This window comes from Somniosus microcephalus, chromosome 1 (assembly GCF_052327205.1).
Source record: "Somniosus microcephalus isolate GS21.2 chromosome 1, FLI_Smic_1.0, whole genome shotgun sequence".
NCBI classification, from domain to species: Eukaryota; Metazoa; Chordata; class Chondrichthyes; order Squaliformes; family Somniosidae; genus Somniosus; species Somniosus microcephalus.
This window is the reverse complement of record NC_140987.1, coordinates 412,355,802-412,374,579: the sequence shown is the minus strand read 5'-3', so window position 1 is coordinate 412,374,579 and position 18,778 is coordinate 412,355,802. Positions and strand designations below refer to the sequence as shown.

Sequence of the window (18,778 nt, the reverse complement as noted above, 5' to 3'; positions counted from 1 at the left end):
GCTAGGGTTCCTGCTCTTTATTGCTATGCAGTGACTCTTTGTCAGATAGCATGGCCATGGACGCCAAGTCAGGTCAGGATAAGGCTCGGCTGTGAGATCATAGAAACATAGAAGATAGGAGCAGGAGTAGGCCATTCGGCCCTTCGAGCCTGCTCCGCCATTCAACGAGATCATGGCTGATCATCCAAACCCTAGCACTCGGTCCCTACACTGACAGCCATCCCACCCAAGCCCTATCCCCGTCCCCGTAACCCCGCGTATTTAATCCCCCCTAACACTAAGGGCCAATTTAAAAAAAAAAAAATTTTTTTTTTATCATGGCCAATCAACCTAACCCGCACATCTTTGGACTGTGGGAGGAAACCGGAGCACCCGGAGAAAACCCACACGGGGAGAATGTGCAAACTCCACACAGACAGTCACCCGAGGCCAGATTTGAACCCGGGTCCCTGGCGCTGTGAGGCAACAGTGCTAACCACTATGCCACCGTGCTGCACAGCAGAGTTGTCTGTCGACATCCTCTACACACACGACCACCCAGGGGAGAGGACGAATATCTGAGGCATCAGACTTCAAACAAACCATCAGCATCTTCAGGGGAGAAAGAAAGAAAAGAAAAAGGAAAGGAAAAGAAACATCCCAAGCGGTTTACAGCCAATTAAGTACTTTTTGAAGTGTAGTCGCTGTTGTAATGTAGGAAACACGGCAGCCAATTGACAAACAGCAATGTGATAATGACCAGATAATCTGTTCTCGTTATGTTGATTGAGGGATAAATATTGGCCAGCACACCGGGGATAACTCCTCGAATTCTTCGAAATAGTGCCATGGGATCTTTTACGTCCACCTGAGAGAGCAGACGGGGCCTCAGTTTAATGTCTCATCCAAAAGACAGCACGTCCAACAGTGTAGCATTGGAGTATCAGCCTAGATTTTTGTGCTCAAGTCTCTGGAGTAGGACTTGAACCCACAACCAATGACTCAGAGGCGAGGGTGCTACCAACTGAGCCACTAACTGACACAGTGGAGGAAAGAAAACGAGGAAGGAAACACTTTAAACAAACAGCAGTAATAGTGCAACTGTGCACATGAATAATGGAACTCTGCTTAAGTAATCCTCAAATCTCTAACATATCCATCTCCCCTGATTTTATGAATTGTCGATCATCAAATTATCCCATTTTGTTTATGAACCTAAATTTTCTATAGTTAACAGTGTAATTGAGAGCATAAAAGTGACTTAATTAGCCAAATCTCATCATATAATGCATATTATATGAAGGAACAGCAACCTCGGAGTATTAAAGGGAGGGGGAAAAGTTAGCTGTTCACAGTTCAGCAAACTTTGCAGACACCCCGGTAAGCTATTATACTGAAAATTTATTCAGAAAAAGGTTACACTCCCAATAACATTTCTGACAAAGGATTCCCACCAGAAATATTAACCCATCCCGTCTCCTTTCAGATGCAGACAGACGTGCTGTATATTTCCAATTTTTTGTTTTAATTTCAGATTTGCAGTTTTTCTTTTACTTGAAATAAATGTCCTTTTCTGAGAAAGAAAGGAGAAGAAAAGAGACAAGCACAGAGAAACAAAAGATAAAGAGGAGGGAGCAAAAAAGGAGAAAGAGATGGAGAGAGAAAAGAAAGGCATTTATAATGGTAGCTAATCACATCTCTCAAAAACCTGGCATACATACAATGAACTACTTCAAACTGCAGGGATTGCAAATGCCTACGTCAAGTTATTCAGCAGGCTAATGTCAGCAGAAGAAAGAACTTGCATTTATATAGTGCTTTTCATGACCTCAGGACACCCCAAAGCGCTTTATACCCAATTAAGTCCTTTGAAGTGTAGCCATTGTTGGAATGGGAAAACAGGGCAATCAATTTGTGCACAGCAAGGTGCCACAAACAGCAATGAGTTGAATGATCAGATAATATGTTTCAGTAATGCGAGTTGAGGGATAAATATTGACCAAGACACTGCAAGAACTCCTCTGCTCTTCTTCGAATAGAGCCATGGAATCATCTACGTCCACCAAAGAAAACAGACGGGGCCTCAGTTTAATGTCTCATCCAAAAGACAGCACCTCCAACAGTGTAGCATTCCCTCAGTATGACACTAAGTGCCAGCCTAGATTACGCACTCAAGTCCTGAAGTCGGGCTTGAGCCCACAACCTTCTGACTCAGAGGCGAGAGTGCTACCCACTGAGCCAAGAAGTGTTACAATGATAGCCCCAGCTTTTAAAGAAGGAAGATTCACCACTACCTACCATAGCTTGCAAGTCCACCTGTGGATTCCAATCTGAATCGTACAAAATAACTACATCTGCTGTTGCTAGGTTGATACCCAGGCCACCAGCTCTGGTACTCAGCATGAATATGAACTTCGAACTGTTGAAAGCATTGAAAGAATCTATTGCCCGCTGTTTTAAACAAAGATACAAACATATATAAATAAATACAAACAACAGCAGGATCCATTCAGTTCCGCTCTTTCCAAACGACGTGACACATAAATTGCTATTCAAAAGAACTTGGTCTAACAAAGGGACTTCACCAAAACGTTAACTTGTTTTTTCTCTCAGATGCTGACAACAGACGTACTGTGTATTTTCAGAATTTTCTTTTTCTAACATAAACAACTGTTGCGGTTTGAAGTGGCATTTCTACATTAAAAAATTAGCAATATTTTGAGTTTCTTCAACTATTAAATATTCAGCACTGAAAAAAGTACAACAGAAAATGCTAAAAATACGACAGGTCCATCAGCACAGCAGAGAAGAATCTCCACCCAAAACGTGAACATGCCATTTCTTTCTCAGATGCTGATTGAACTGCTGTGTACTTTCATAATTTCCTGATTTTATCTCCGATTTCTACCATTCACAGTTTTTCTTTTTATCTCTGAAGAAGGCTTAAACGTTTTAAATCGTAGCGCACAATTGATGGTCGCTAACAAAATATCCTTGTCTACTAGAAAAGGGATTGCAACTGAAGTAAAAATAATGAGCAAACGATAAAACTGAGTAGTGGGAATTGGAGAAAATGCACGATTAGGTGGAAGTTCCCCTAATGGGTGGAACAGTGATCATGTCATCGGGTTTAGAATACTTATGGAAAAGGACATGGTACAGTCAAGTGTAAAAATGCTTAACTGGAGGAGGACTAACTTTAATGAGTTGAAGAGAGATCTGGCCCAGGTGGGTTGGAATCAAAAATTGGTAGGCAAAACAGTAATTGAACAATGGGAGGCCTTCACAGAGGAGATGGTTCGGGCACAGAGTAGACACATTTCTATGAGGGGGAAAGGAAGGGCATCCAAAACTAGAGCTCCCTGGATCATTAAAAATATAGAGAATAAAATGAGACAGAAATAGGAGGCTTATAACAATTGTAAGGTTCATCATACAGTAGATTACCAAGCTGAATATAGAAAGTACAGGGAAGATCTAACAAAAAGGGAATTAAAGGGGCAAAGAGAGAGTATGAGAATAGATTAGCAACTAACATAAAAGGGAACCAAAAGTCTTTTATAAACACAAATAGTAAAAGGGTAGTCAAAGGAAGGGTGGGGCCGATTAGGGACCAAAAATGAGATCTTCTTGTGGAGGCAGGGGGCATGGCTGAGGTACTGAATGAGTACTTGGCATCTGTCTTCACTAGAGAAGAGGATGCTGCCAATGTAGCAGTAAAAGAGGAGGCAGTAACGATATTGGACAGGATAAAAATAGATAAAGAGGATGTACTTAAAAGGTGGGCAGTCCTCAAAGTAGAAAGGTCACCCGGTCCGGATGGGTTGCATCCTAGGTTACGGAGGGAATCAAGGGTAGAAATTCGGGATGCTCTGGCCACAATCTTTCCAATCCTCCTTTGATATGGGAGTGGTGCCAGAGGACTGGAGGATTGCAAATGTTACAGCCCTGTTTAAAAAGGGGGAGAGGGACAAACACGGCAACTACAGGCCAGTCAGACTAACGTCAGTGGTGGAGAAACTTTTAGAGACAATGATCCAGGACAAAATGAATTGGCATTTGGAAAAGTATGGGCTAATAAATGAAAATCAGCACGGATTTGTTCAAGGAAAATCGTGTTTGACTGACATGGTCGAGTTCTTTGAGGAAGTTACAGAGGGTTGATGAGGCTAGTGTGATTGATGTTGTGTATAGGGACTTTCAAAAGGCATTTGACAAAGCACCATATAATAGACTTGTAAGCAAAATTGAAGCCCATGCGATTAAAGGGACAGTGGCAGCATGGATACAAAATTGGCTAAGGGACAGAAATCAGTGAGTAGTGGTGAACAGTTGTTTTTCAGACTGGAGGGCAGTGTGCAGTGGTGTTCCCCAGGGGCTGGTATTAGGACCACTGCTCTTTTTGATATATATTAATGACCTAGACTTGGGTATACAGGACATAATTTCAAATTTTGCAGATGATACAAAACTCATAAATAATGAGGAGGATAGTAACAGACTTCAGGTAAAATGGGCAGACACATGGCAGATGAAATTTAACGCAGAGAAGTGTGAAGTGATACATTCTGGTAGGAAGAATGAGGAGAGGCAATACGAACTAAATGGTACAATTTTAACGGGGATACAGGAACAGTGAGACCTGGGGGGTCTATGTACACAAATCTTTGAAGGTGGCAGGACAAGTTGAGAAGGTTGTTAAAAAAAAGCTTACGGCTTTATTAATGAGGAATAGAATACAATAGCAAGGAAGTTACGTTAAACCTTTATAAAACACTGGTTAGGCCTCAGCTGGAGTACGCTGTTCAATTTAGGGGACCACACTTTAGGAAGGATGTCAAGGCCTTGGAGAGGATCCAGAAGGGATTTACTAGAATGTTACCAGAGATGAGGGACTTCAGTTATGTGGAAAGACTGGAGAGGCTGGGGTTGTTCTCCTTAGAACAGAGAAGATTAAGAGGAGATTAATCATGAAAATCATGAACGGTTTTGATAAGAGTAACTAAGGAAAAACCGTTTCCTGTGGCAGAAGGGTCGCTAACCAGAGAACACAGATTTAAGGTGATTGGCAAAAGAACCAGAGGCAACATGAGGGGTTGCTGTGATCTGGAATGCACTGCCTGAAAGGGTGGTGGAAGCAGATTCAGTAGTAACATTCAAAAGAGAATTGGATAAATACTTGTAGGGAAAAAATTTACAGGGCTTTGGGGAAAGAGCAGGAGAGTGGGATTAATTGGATAGCTCTACCAAAGAGCCGACACCAGCATGATGGGCCGAATGGCCTCCTTCTGTGCTGTATCATTCCATGGCCCTGATATTTACTGGGGCGGGTTGCATAAGCCAGGGGGGCTGCAGGAGTTTTGGTCGGAAGTTCAGGTTTCCCCCATATGCTCTGGAGTTTTAACTCCACAGCGTGCGTCTTTCTTTAAAAAACAGAATCCCTGCCTGGATGCCAGCCTGATTGACACTATGGAGGAGACCGCAGCTGTAATAAAGAACCTGCTGCTGTGTTAGTGGGAGCGTGGGGGGTCCAAATCTTGGGGTGTCCGATCCCCAAACCTGGGGTGTCAGATCACTGATCCCAGGTGGTGTCCGATCCCCCATCCTGGGGGAGTCCGATGGCAATGAAGCCAGTAAGCTTGGTGCGCTGGGAGGATACACTCCTGCCCCTCCTGGCCCACAAGCAATGCTGTAAAGGCACTTACCTTTTTCCCAAAAGCAGTTTTCGCTTCCCTTTAGCTACCGGGTTTCCTGAGCCCTGGGAAACACGGCCGGCCAGGGTTAAACCTGTAAGAGAGGTTAATGTGAGGCTCCCATCCTCATATTTAAATGGCCAACCCGCCTCCTGGGAGTGGGTCGACTGCCCCGCCCCCGTTAAACCCGCAAGCGCGTGGGTTTGCGGCGAGTTGGGATCAGGTTTGGGATTGTTTAAATTTTTTACATCTCACCCAACCCCAACCCATCCGCTTTCAGGGGTTAAAATTAACCCCTATGATTCTAAGATTCTAATGGCTTAATCACATATAGAGGCACCACATGGTGTGGTACTGACTCAAAAGACCAGAATGATTCATCTCAGGCAGCACAGCAGCTGAGTTTACTAAACTGGTCTCCAAGCCCCCAAGCTGGAGGGACAGGCAGAAAGAAAATCAGCCAAGATTTCCACTCCTGATTAGGTGACTCGAGCTGGAAAGTTGGATGTAGATATCAGATGATGACAGGATTGAGCCAGGTTATTCAAGGATATCACAGCCTAGCCCAATCCTGTTTTTTTCCTCCTCCAATTCCTACATAGACACACTGCCTAATAGGGCTCAATAGTTGGAGATCAGCAGCACAATACAAAATTAGGATCAAATCTAGGATTTTCTGGTCTATATGAGTGCTACACTGGGCAATGCCACCATCTACTAACCAATCAGGAGAAGCTGGAAAACTACATTTTACTTGAGACACAGACCTCTCTTTCTTCATGCGGAGTTTGTCCATCAAGACGACAATAGTCATAGCCACGCCACATACAGTAATCTTCAAGAATATCCATCAAACGGGTCATCTGGCTGAAAATGAGGACTCTGGAACCTTCGGGACAAAGAGTTATTAGAAAAAGAATGAAAGTATATCTCTCAAAGTGAAATACCCAGGTAACAGCAGCTTTGCAAGCCCAGAATTTCAGGGCCCCTATCTCAATTCTCAAATGGTGGTAACAGCTACAGTTACAGAAACAGAACAGTACTTTTATTCAAAATAAGCAGCATGATGGAGCACAAATAGACTCCATCATAGATGTAAAGTTTATGCCTTACAAGCCTTCCAAGCTAATGGCAGAAACCCAAATCATCGGTGCTAGCTCTTAGCTCCCAAGTTCCAACCAAACCTCCTGACTTCACTGCTCTGTTGTCCTTGTGGAAGAGTGCAGTCTGGAGTTTTTCCTGCAATGTCTAGAGTGGCCACAAGCTCCTTCCAATACTCTCCTGGCTAGCCTCCCATCGGGGGTGATGGGTGAACGGGACTTGGTGCGAGTTAGGATACGGGCAGCAGAGTTTTGGATGAGCTCAAGTTTATGTAGGGTGGAAGATGGGAGGCGGGCCAGGAGGACACTGAAATAGTCACGTCTAGAGGTAATAAAGACATGGGTGAGGGTTTTAGCAGCAGATGAGCTGAGGCAGGCGACGTTAGAGGTGAAGTAGGCGGTCTTGGTGATGGAGCGGATATGTGGTCGGCAGCTCATCTCAGAGTCAAATGCAACACCAAGGTTGCGAAAGGTCTGGTTCAGCCTCAGCCAGCTGCCAGATCACGTTTTCTGTTTAGAATGGCTCCATTCCCCAATTCTTTCGTGCCCAATGCATAAAAAAGCAAATTCATACAACATTGGATTGCAATCAAACATAATTTACTCTTAAGAGTGCAGCTGCCTACAAATGTGCAGTTCTTCTGGCATCAGCTATGCCTCTTTTAAGTATAAATAACTGGACCTACAGGGAACCTATGACATTGTGGCCTGCGAAAATGGGGGGTTGACGAAACTGCCGTTGGGTTAATCAAACAAAGCCCAGAGAGCTGGCCTGAGGATTTTACCGTCTCTCCACATTATATAGCAGAGCCCAATAGGCCGAGAGACACTACAAATATAAAGGGGAGAGAGTAGCACACAGTGGACGTTCTTCTGAGAAAGGAATTGGAAAACCCAGTAAAGTAAAAGTTCCTATTAAAATTTGCGCCAGCTGTCTCTGAGCACCTACTTTGTTCTCTTAATTTAGGCAGCAGTTTATCCAGAACTACCATCTTGCCGCAGTTGTAAACCAGATGAGTATCTGTAGTGTAAGGAGGACCAGGCTCAGCACCATCAAATAGGTACGGGTGGTTACAGCACTTCCGCAGCTGCATCAAGATGTTCAACAAGCGCATCTTGTCCATTTTTCCAGCAGAGTTTAGAATGTCAATATCCTTCATCAAGATTTTTGTATACCTGAAAAGATTAAGCAAATATATAAAATCAATCTTTAAACCATTGTGCAGTTTTAAAAGGGCAAAACGAAACTCATTCTTGGGGCACACAGCTGAAAAATGGCCACTTGGGCAGAGCACTAGAGGGCTGGCAGCTCCCTTATAACCACACCCAAGACTCAGTAAATTCAGGAGAAGTGAAGAAAAAGCTGCAAAAAAAACCTACTGTATTAAAATTAGTTAAAAATGCATCAAATATATCGATTTAAGACTTGTTTTGGAGCCACAAAGCCTGAATTCAGACAGTAATTTAAGAATGTGCGATAGAGGCCAGAGAATTGGCTTGTACGAGACTTGTCTTCAGTGGGCTTACCAATCCTATTCTCTTCCCATGACAGCTTTTTAACAACCAGCTGACAGACAAGCCTTGCTTTGAACATCCTCAAAGGGTGGCACCTCTGATGCCCCCAGTACTGCAACGTCGGTCTAGATCACGTCAAGTCCTGCTGCAGGGCTGAATCCTACAACCTTTTCACCCAGAGATGACAGTGCTACCAACTGAGCCAGCCTGGCACTATGACAACCTCTGTATTTTAAACTGAATATTCCTTCCCCCACACCCAATTTTCTTCCTTCCATATTGAATCACTAACTACTTTGAGTCTACTGCAAGTTCAGCCTCAGCTACGACACTTAACTAGCCCACAAAGTACACAGCAATAATGCACTTTAATGCAGTTGCATTTTGAGCACGTATCATTTATTATTTTGCAGACTGCATCTTAGCTGGATAATGAGCAAACAATTAAGTATTAATGGGGGGGGGTGAGTTCATGTTAGCTCCCTGTTGAGGTATGCTTGCTGGAGGCAAGCTCAAGATGGCAGAACTTGCATTCGTAAGTAGGTCCCAGTGAGATGTCATTTCCAGGAGAGCACAGATTGACTGGTACCACTCGAGACCATTTCACAAATATAACCACACAGCAAAGTAGTCGGAAGCTACTGAATCCTCAAACACAATTCAGAAAGTTAAGAAGCTTCAACAGCAATTGCTCGCTTACCATTCTCTTTGCATTTTACTGAGACCAACATAAATCTTGGTTTCTTTTTTAGGAGGCAAACTTTTTTCTACCTCTGCTTTTATTCGCCGAAGCAAGAATGGTCGGAGCACCTGGAATATGTGAAATGAGAAATAATAGCGTTAGCAAGGGAGAAAAGACGAGAAGCAGACTTTGCAGATTATATATTCCACGAGAGGAGTCGGCCCTTTCCTGTATCGTGGCAAGGATGCCACAAACTGTGATAAGAACTGTTCTGAGAATGGAATTGAGTTCCAAGAGAAAACAATCAAAACGCTGTCTGTGGGAGAAAGATTTTTTGTTTGTCCAATCAGAAAACCAAGATGTGTCTTTGAAGTTCCAGAATTATTTTTAAATGCTGAAAAGCAAGTTATGGCCATTCACAGAGCCGGCCCATTTGTCAACCCCTCTCCATTCACTAATTTCTAGGTTCCCTCAATAATGCGGAGTTTAAACTTTTTAACGTGAATTTTTTCGAGTAATGAAAGGGCATTGTTTGCCTCAGTCTCATGATACAAAATCCATGTCACATGCCACAAGCAGAACGGATGCTAAACTTACAGCATGTAAACGTTCCACTAGCTGCTGATCACCCAGGCAGTTGTTTGTGTCAAACCAAGAGTCGAAATCCTGTACAGATAGAGGGGAAAGTCAGTCTCTTCACAGGAATATGAAAAAATGATTTAACGGTCAGCTGTTTGTACCAGAATTTGCTTTTTCTTTGAAATCATGGTCACATAATGTTTCATTTTCTCATCTCCATTTTTTCCCCTTTACCCCCTCCTCTCTTGTCGGGAGCAATTCATGCTTAGAAACAGTTCCAAGTGGCACTTGGACTCTTAGCTCATTGCTGAAGTGGCCATTCTTCTTCACCTATGAACCTGGATTAAGGAGCTGATTGGGCTTTTTAGGAATGGTTAGCTGCGTTCGGGGGGCGGAGGGAAGGCATAACAGTCGAGCCTGGACCTGTGTTCGGTTAGTAATCACAGGTGCAGATCTCGCAACGTGTTGAAAAAGTGATCAGGAGTGGAATTTTCTGGGCTCATTTTACGGTTCCCTCCTCCATCTTACCCTGAAGATCCTAATGCCAGTTTTGACCCCCGAGATCAGCTAACTCAGTGGAGATGAATGATAAAACATGGAACCTCCATGGTCTCTACAGAACAATGCATAACATGTGCCACTTTTGCCCACTGCATCATTGTGGTGATTATTCTTTATGTTTAGTAAGAAGTATTGTGATTGGTTGTTTGTTTCCTGCCTTGGGATATATGCTGTAATCTCATTGGTAGTTGATGTCATGTGAATTGTGGTGGCCATCTTAAATTCAGTTCTTTCCAGCTTTGGTTGGGACTGGGTGTGGAAAGATGTGCTACAGGATTTTAAAGTTAATAAAGCCTAGATTAGAAAGGCAAATCTATTCTTTATTTCAATTTATTAACTTTATGTCAGAATGGAGCGATATCTTCAACCAGAACGATTCAATGCTGACCCTAATTCTGCTGGAGTGGATGATAAATGGAAACACTGGTATTGTACATTTAAAAACGTTTTGGGCGTGTTGGATCAAGGGTCTCTAAATAAGCTGATCAACTACATTGCTCCGGATGTGTATAAGTATATTTTGGACTGTAAAACTTACGAAGTGGCTATTTCTACATTGGAAAAGATTTTTGTTAAACCAAAGAATGAGGTATTTGCACGTCACCTTCTATCTGCCCGTAGGCAGCAGGTGGGAGAATCTTTGGATACTTATTTACAAGCACTTCGGTGCCTTAGTGTTAACTGTAATTATAAGGCCGTGACGGCTGAAGAATATAAGGAAGAATCGGTACGGGATGCTTTTATTAATGGATTACTGTCTAGATCAATTCGTCAGCGGTTGTTAGAAAATAAGACTTTGGATCTTAAGAGTGCTTTTGAGCAAGCTTCTACATTGGATGTGGCTCAGAGAAGTTCGGATTCTTATGCTCTTTTTAATCGGCCTGCGACTGTGGTTTCGGCAGTTCCGGATGAAAAGGAATTATGTGGACTTAATAGGAGTGGTTTACTAGATTCTGAAACAGTTTCTACTTCGGCGGCTGTTGCCTCTAGGATTCAGAAGTGTTATTTTTGTGGGAACATCCGGCACCCTCGTCTGAAGTGTCCTGCTCGGGAGGCTGTGCGTAGTAAATGTGGCAAGAGAGGTCATTACGCACGTGTGTGTAAATCATCAGGTTCAATTACCTCCTCTGTGACTATTCAGCCTTTAGATAGGGCGTTTATTGCATCAATTTCTGCTGCATTTGCTCATGGCCTAAACAAAGCTATAGTTACGGCCCAAGTTAATGGGTTGGAAGTGAAGGCCCTTATAAAACTCTCGGTACTGCCCGTATCTATAAGTCTTCAGTTTGCGAAGGAGAAGCATTTGAAAATTTCGCCTGTTACGTATCAGGTGTGTATGGCTCAGACGACTCTCACTTCACAAGTAGCTGGTTGTTGCCTTGTGAAATTGATTCTTCTAGGTAATACGTATACTGATATACGCCTATCTGTTTTGCCTAATCTCTGTGCGGATATTTTGATTGGTCATGATGTGCTTCAGTTACACGAGTCTCTCAGTCTTTCATTTGGAGGGACTAAGCCACCTTTATCTATTTGTGGATTAACCTCTTTATCCATTTCTCCATTATCACTTTTTTCCAATTTGATGCCGGATTGTAAGCCAATTGCTACCAAGTCAAGAAGGTATAGCAGTCAGGATAGAGAATTTATTAATTCTGAAGTTCAACGTCTCTTATTGGAAGGAATCATTGAACCTAGTTGCTCGCCTTGGCGAGCACAGGTAGTTGTCACGACTAACGAGAGACATAAGAAACGAATGGTGATAGACTATTCCCAAACTATTAATAGGTATACTCAATTAGATGCGTACCCCTTGCCTAAGATTGATGAGCTTATCAACAAAGTATCTCAGTATAAGGTTTTTAGCACTATTGACTTAGAGTGCTTATCATCAGATTCCTATTGTTAAGAAGGATCAACCACATACGGCCTTTGAGGCTGGCGGAAAGCTGTATCAGTTTTGCCGAATACTATTTGGTGTTACTAATGGTGTTGCTTGTTTTCAACAGGCAATGGATGCTTTTATAAGTGATAACTCTCTCTCTGACACCTTTTCATACTTAGATGACATCACAGTGTGTGGCAAATCAAGGGTGGAGCATGATTCTAATTTAAAAAGATTCCTTCAAGCGGCGGAAAAAGTTGGTTTAACTTTCAATAAAGAGAAGTGTAACTTTTCGACCACTGAGGTAAATCTATTGGGGTATATTATCTCGGGAAACAAGATTAAACCAGATCCAGAACGTCTGCGACCATTGATTGATTTACCTTGTCCTACTAATTCTAAGGCTTTGCAACGAGTTGTTGGACTGTTTTCTTATTATTCTAATTGGATTGCAAATTTTTCACAGAAGATCCGGCCTCTTATTCGGGTTACGACATATCCTCTATCATGGGAGGCCAGGACGTGTTTTGATAATTTTAAAAAGGATATCCTTGGAGCAGTTGTGCATTCTATTGATGAGCAGGTTCCTTTTGTGATTGAGACGGACGCTTCTGATTTTGCAATTGGGGCTACTCTGAACCAAAATGGAAGACCTGTGGCCTTTTTCTCACGTACCTTGAACAATAGTGAAAAAAGGCATTCTTCAATAGAGAAAGAGGCGTATGCAATAGTAGAAGCACTGCGTAAACGGAGACATTATTTATCGGGGCGACATTTTACGTTGGTAACTGATCAAAAGTCTGTGTCCTTTATGTTTGATGTCAAACATTTTGGAAAGATTAAGAATGATAAAATAATGAGGTGGAGGATTGAGTTGGCATGTTACCATTTTGATATAGTTTATCGTCCAGGGAAGGATAATGTTGCTGCTGATGCGCTGTCGAGGGCTTATTGTTCTGTGATTCACGGAGATACGCTTATTAATCTTCACAATGCCTTATGCCATCCTGGGGTTACGAGGATGATACACTTCGTACGCAGTAAGAATTTGCCCTTTTCAGTTGAAGACGTCAAGCGGATGACTTCATCATGTTCTATCTGTGCTCAGTGTAAACTGAATTTCTTTAAGCCTCAACGAGCTCATCTTATAAAGGCTACTTCTCCTTTTGAACGTTTGAGCGTCGATTTTAAGGGGCCTCTTCCTTCAACTACTCAAAACCGATATATATTTACTGTTGTGGATGAGTTTTCAAGGTTCCCTTTTGCTTTTCCTTGCGCAGATGTATCCGCTGCTACAGTTATCAAATGTCTGACTCAACTTTTTGTCATCTTTGGGATGCCTGCGTATATCCATTCGGATCAGGGAAGTTCTTTTATGTCTTCCCAGTTGAAGGAATACCTTCAGAGTCGGGGAATTTCTACTAGTAGAACTACCCCGTATAATCCCCAGGGTAATGGACAGTGCGAACGATACAATGGGGTGATCTGGAAGGCAGTTATGTTGGCTTTGACATCCCGGAACCTTAAGAATACATAGTGGGAAATGGTACTGCCTGATGCCCTGCATTCCATTAGATCATTGCTTTCAACGGCTACTAATGTGACCCCCCCATGAAAGGCTCTTTAACTATCCGCGGAGATCTACTACGGGATATTCGGTACCTTCATGGCTTACTATGCAGGGACCTGTGCTGCTTCGACGCCATGTTAGATTGTCAAAATATGATCCTTTAGTGGAGGAGGTGGAGCTGTTGGAGGCAAATTCCCAATATGCTCATATTCGATTCCAAGATGGGAAAGAAAGTACCGTTTCAATTAAAGACTTGGCTCCTTGTGGTGGCCAGCCCTCTTCTGAGGATATTAACAATAGTCATGATTCAGATAATGTGGATGCTGTTAGATACTACGAATATTTCCAATCCGATTGCAGATAATTATACTTCTATTAGTCAGCCCTCGATGGATGTTTATGACCGTCCCAGTTTACCTTCTGATGGGATTTCTAATCCGGAAACCGTTGAAAATCGGGATATGGATAGCCTTCCTGCAGAAGATACTTCTGTGTCTCCTGGTGTGGGAGGGCAAGGAATTTCACCAAGGTTAAGAAGGTCGACACGAACAAGATATCCAGTCGACCGATTGAAAATGGACTTTTAAATTGATAGTAATGTTTTAAAATTGTTGAAATATTATATATTGTTTTAGTTGAGAGATACTTAATACTTATGTGCAATGTTACTATTTATTGTTGTTCACTTAGTATTGTGTCATGTTGAATAGTTTTATTCTTGTCTGTGCATAGTTTTAGTTGTAAATAATTAATTAAAAATTGTAAAGGTTATTTAGGTTGGAGTATATTTTAAAAGGAGGGGTGAATGTGGTGATTATTCTTTATGTTTAGTAAGAAGTATTGTGATTGGTTGTTTGTTTCCTGCCTTGGGATATATGCTGTAATCTCATTGGTAGTTGATGTCATGTGATTTGTGGTGGCCATCTTAAATTCAGTTCTTTCCAGCTTTGGTTGGGACTGGGTGTGGAAAGATGTGCTACAGGATTTTAAAGTTAATAAAGCCTAGATTAGAAAGGCAAATCTATTCTTTATTTCAATCATCTATCCTATAATTTTGCCAAAGAACATAAGAAGTAGGAGCAGGAGTAGGCCATACGGCCCCTCGGGCCTGCTCCGCCATTCAATAGGATGGCTGTTCCGAATCTAGACTCACGTCCACTTCCCTGCCCTCTCCCCGTAACCCCCAATTCCCTTATCTGCTAGGAAACTGTCTATCTCCATTTTAAATTTATTTAATGTTGCAGCTTCCACAGCTCTCTGGGGTAGCAAATTCCATAGATGTAGGCCATCAGGTCCGGGGGATTTATCCGCCTTGAGTCCCATTATTTTACTGAGTACCATCTCCTTAGTGATTTTAATCATCTTTAGCTCCTCCCCCCCCCATTGCCCCCTGTTTGTCCAGTGTTGGGATATTTTTAGCGTCCTCTACTGTAAAGACTGATACAAAATAATTGTTCAGCGTCTTTGCTATCTCCATGTTCCCCACCACTAGTTTCCCGGTCCCATCCTCGAAGGGACCAACGTTCACTTTAGCCACCCTTTTTCTTTTTATATAGCTGTAGAAACTCTTGCTATCTGTTTTTATATTTTTTGCTCGTTTACTTTCATAATCTATCTTCCCTTTCTTAATTAATCTTTTAGTTATTGTTTGCTGGCTTTTAAATGCTTCCCAATCTTCTATCCTCCCACTAGATTTGGCTACTTTATATGCCCTTGTTTTCAGTCGGATACTATCCTTTATTACTTTACTAAGCCACGGATGGCTGTCTTTTCTTTTACTCCCCTTTTTCCTCAGTGGAATATATTTATCTTGAAAGATGTGAAATATCTCCTTGAATGTAGACCACTGCTCTTGTACCGTCTTACACTTTAATCTGTTTTCCCAGTCCACTTTAGTCAATTCTACTCTCATACCTTCATAGTCTCCTTTATTTAAGCTCAGTATGCTGGTTTGAGATCCATCTCTCTCACCCTCAAACTGAATTTGGAATTCAACCATATTATGGTCACTCATTCCAAGGGGATCCTTTACTAGGACATTTTTTATTAATCCTGTTTCATTACACAGGACCAGATCTAAGATTGCCTGCCCCCTGGTTGGTTCAGTTACATACTGCTCAAGGAACCCGTCCCTAATACACTCTATGAACTCATCCTCAAGGCTGCCATGCCCAATTTGATTAGTCCAGTCAATATGAAAGTTAAAATCCCCCATGATTATAGCTGTTCCCTTATTACAAGCCCCAACTATTTCCTGATTTATACTCCGACCAACAGAGTTGCAACTGTTAGGAGGCCTATAGACGATGCCCACTAGTGACTTTTTCCCCTTCTTATTCCTTATCTCCACCCAAACTATTTCACTATCCTGATCCTTTGACCCAATATCATTTCTGACTATTGCAGTGATTCCATCCTTGATTAACATAGCAACCCACCTCCCTTTCCTTCCTGTCTGTCCTTCCTAATTGTCAAATACCCTTGTCTGTTTAGTTCCCAGTCATGATTCTCTTGCAGCCATGTTTCCGTAATGGCCGTAATTCCGTGGGAGGACAGAGGGAGGGGGCTAATTGCAGACAAAACAAGTGGGGCGGGTGGGGAAGGACAGAGAGAGGGAGCTGACCACAGCTGGTAGCGGCCTTCAGAACTACTGTGGAGCCAGAAGGGGCACTCATGCTCCTCCTAGTTGCACATCAAGCGTAAAAATAATGTTTTTTTACATGCCCTTTTGGTGGCGGCCGTTTGGGTGTTAAATGCGAAGGGTACATGGGCGAGAGCAGGACCTGAAGTGCACAGGGTTCAAGGCCTGAGGTTCAGAGGAGGTGTGGTGGGGCTTGGAGCCCAAAGCGAGACCACGCAGGAGTGCACAGAACTCAAATGCAAAGTGGAGCTAGTACACTGGAGGCAGGCCTCAGAGACACGAGCTTGAGTACTCAAGACAGGACCGAGGGGAAGGAAGTGAAGAAGAATGGGAGCACTGGAGGGATAGGGGTGAAAGAACACCCCTGGGAAGAACGGCTGAAAGGGAGCAGAAGCAGGATTGATGGGAGGACAGAACTGGGAACTATCATGACAGCTGAGAACAGGTTGATTTCACCCCACCCCCACCCCAAATATAACTGGATAGCTCCATGGTATCACATGGCTAGCTTGAACCAAGATTGAAAGCTTACTACAAGCTTCGTTATACAGATGCACAGGCATAAACTTTTAATATACAGATAGATACTTAGAAAATTCACTTCCTGTTCTTAGAACTAAAGGAACTTTATGTATATGGAATAAAACACCGATTATAGTCTCATCGTGGGATGACAGGAATTGATCCAAGCAAATCACCACAAAAACAGGGGCAGGGGAGTCAGCAGAACATTTTCACCCAGAGGGTAGTGAGAGTTGGGGAATAAGTTACCAGGGAAGACTGCAGAAACAGGCAGTGTAAATGGATTTGAAACAATTGGAGGCTGTTTTGAAAAGAGAAGGTGTAGTGGCGCTCCGTCTTTCCCAAACATGCAGCCACTGAGCTTTGAGGCTTTAGCAATGAGTAGACGCGTGTCGAAATAAAACGTTCCAAACCATAACTTTGTCTTTAAACTGTTTACTGTAACACCTTACAAACAGAATTACAAAGCAAAACACGTTTAAACGCACACGGTCAAAAACTATTGCTCCAGCCCTCAAAGCTTCTACCTTCTCCAGCCTCGTGGTGCTTGAACTGTAAAATGGCTGGATACCATGTGACAAGCTTAAGGACTGTACCATTGTAGCAAGAATAAAGGGGGTGTCTCAGCCTATACTATTGTAACAAGAAAAGAGGGGGTTTCTCAATACAATAAGTCAGTCAGGTAAATTAACTATTATACTATTTAACCAATATTTTAAAGTATTTTCTTTCTTAAACTTTCATGACTCTTACAGAAGGGATTGAGGGATATGATGAGAAGATGGGGTAGGATTATGGAAAAGTGATCTTCTTCTTAGGCAGTCCCTCGGAGCTGAGGATGACTTGCTTCCACATTAAAAATGAGTTCACAGGTGACTGATGAGTCCAATGCGGGACCTACAGTCTCTGTCACAGGTGGGGCAGACGGTGGTTGAAGGGGCGGGTGGGTGGGGTGCTTGGGTTGACATGCGCTCCTTGTGCTGCCTGCGCTTCGCTTCCGCTTGCTGCTTAGGACTAATGGCCGCTGAACAGAAACATGAATATAATAACTATCAACACTGGACAGTTTTAACAAAAGTGGTCTCAACTTACATCAGCAGAATTGAACACATCAGGCAACAGGAAGTTGAGCAAAGCCCACAGTTCATGGAGATTATTCTGCAGAGGTGTTCCTGTCAGTAGCAAACGGTTTGTTGATTTAAACTCCCGAACTATTTCAGACAGCTGAGAAGAAAAGGAAAAGTTGGCAGAATTGGAAAAATGCAGGAGTAAAAAAAATATTTTTTAAATTACATATACTGTATTCATTTACATAAAATTACAAAGACATTACAGCATGGAAATAGGCTGTTTAGCCCAAACAGTCCATGTTGGTGTTTATCTTCCACATGAGCAGTAGTCTTAATCCCATGAGCCTGCCCTGTTTCCATATCCCTTTATCCTCCTTTCCTTCAACCATACTTAAAACTTGGCATGCTTTGTACATAATCACAAACTCTGGGAGTGCATTCTGTAGCCTCACAATCCTCTGTGTAAAAATATTTCTCCTGTTTTCAGTCCTAAATCTCTTATATCCAAGTCCCCCTCGACCATTGGAAACATCGGTTTCTATCTACCCTTTACCCACTTTCTCTACTCCCAGCTACAGTTGTGCCACTTATGCAAGAAGTGGTACTTAGCTGGGGACACAGCCTTCCCCTGTTACCAGCACAATTCAAAAAGATTAAGCTGGTCATTTATTCCATGTTTTGTTTTTGTGTCTTTTCTAACTTTCTTACTCCAGATAATTTTGACTCTTATCTGAGATCACTCTCATGGAAGAGTCCCAATTCTGTTTTCTCTTGCAGTTTTAAACTTACCAGTTACTTCACAGATTTTCAAACTGACCCCTCCGCACTCTCTTCTCCCACCCCAGGTTCAGAGAATTGGTCTTTTATATATCCCAGAACAGTTATGTGCTGGATTTGAAATATCCCATTACTCAAATTTTAAAAAGCATTCATATACAAACTGAACCAATCACACAGCATGGTTTAAAAGATTGAATTATT

The 18,778-nt window shown here is 42.5% G+C and overlaps 1 protein-coding gene across 7 annotated transcripts in view; it reads right to left on the bottom strand.

Annotated features, from left to right (window-relative positions):
* smarca1 (SNF2 related chromatin remodeling ATPase 1) overlaps positions 1-18,778 on the bottom strand; it is a 123,358-nt gene that overhangs the window by 38,763 nt on the left and 65,817 nt on the right. For all 7 annotated transcript variants that reach the window (XM_085999183.1, XM_085999202.1, XM_085999192.1 and 4 more), the window contains 6 exons: positions 17,820-17,951; positions 9,567-9,635; positions 8,988-9,097; positions 7,722-7,948; positions 6,440-6,561; positions 2,278-2,430 (listed from right to left, as the gene is read on the bottom strand). In XM_085999183.1, coding sequence (XP_085855309.1) covers positions 2,278-2,430; positions 6,440-6,561; positions 7,722-7,948; positions 8,988-9,097; positions 9,567-9,635; positions 17,820-17,951 — 813 coding nt within the window. The remainder of the gene's footprint in view (positions 1-2,277; positions 2,431-6,439; positions 6,562-7,721; positions 7,949-8,987; positions 9,098-9,566; positions 9,636-17,819; positions 17,952-18,778) is intronic.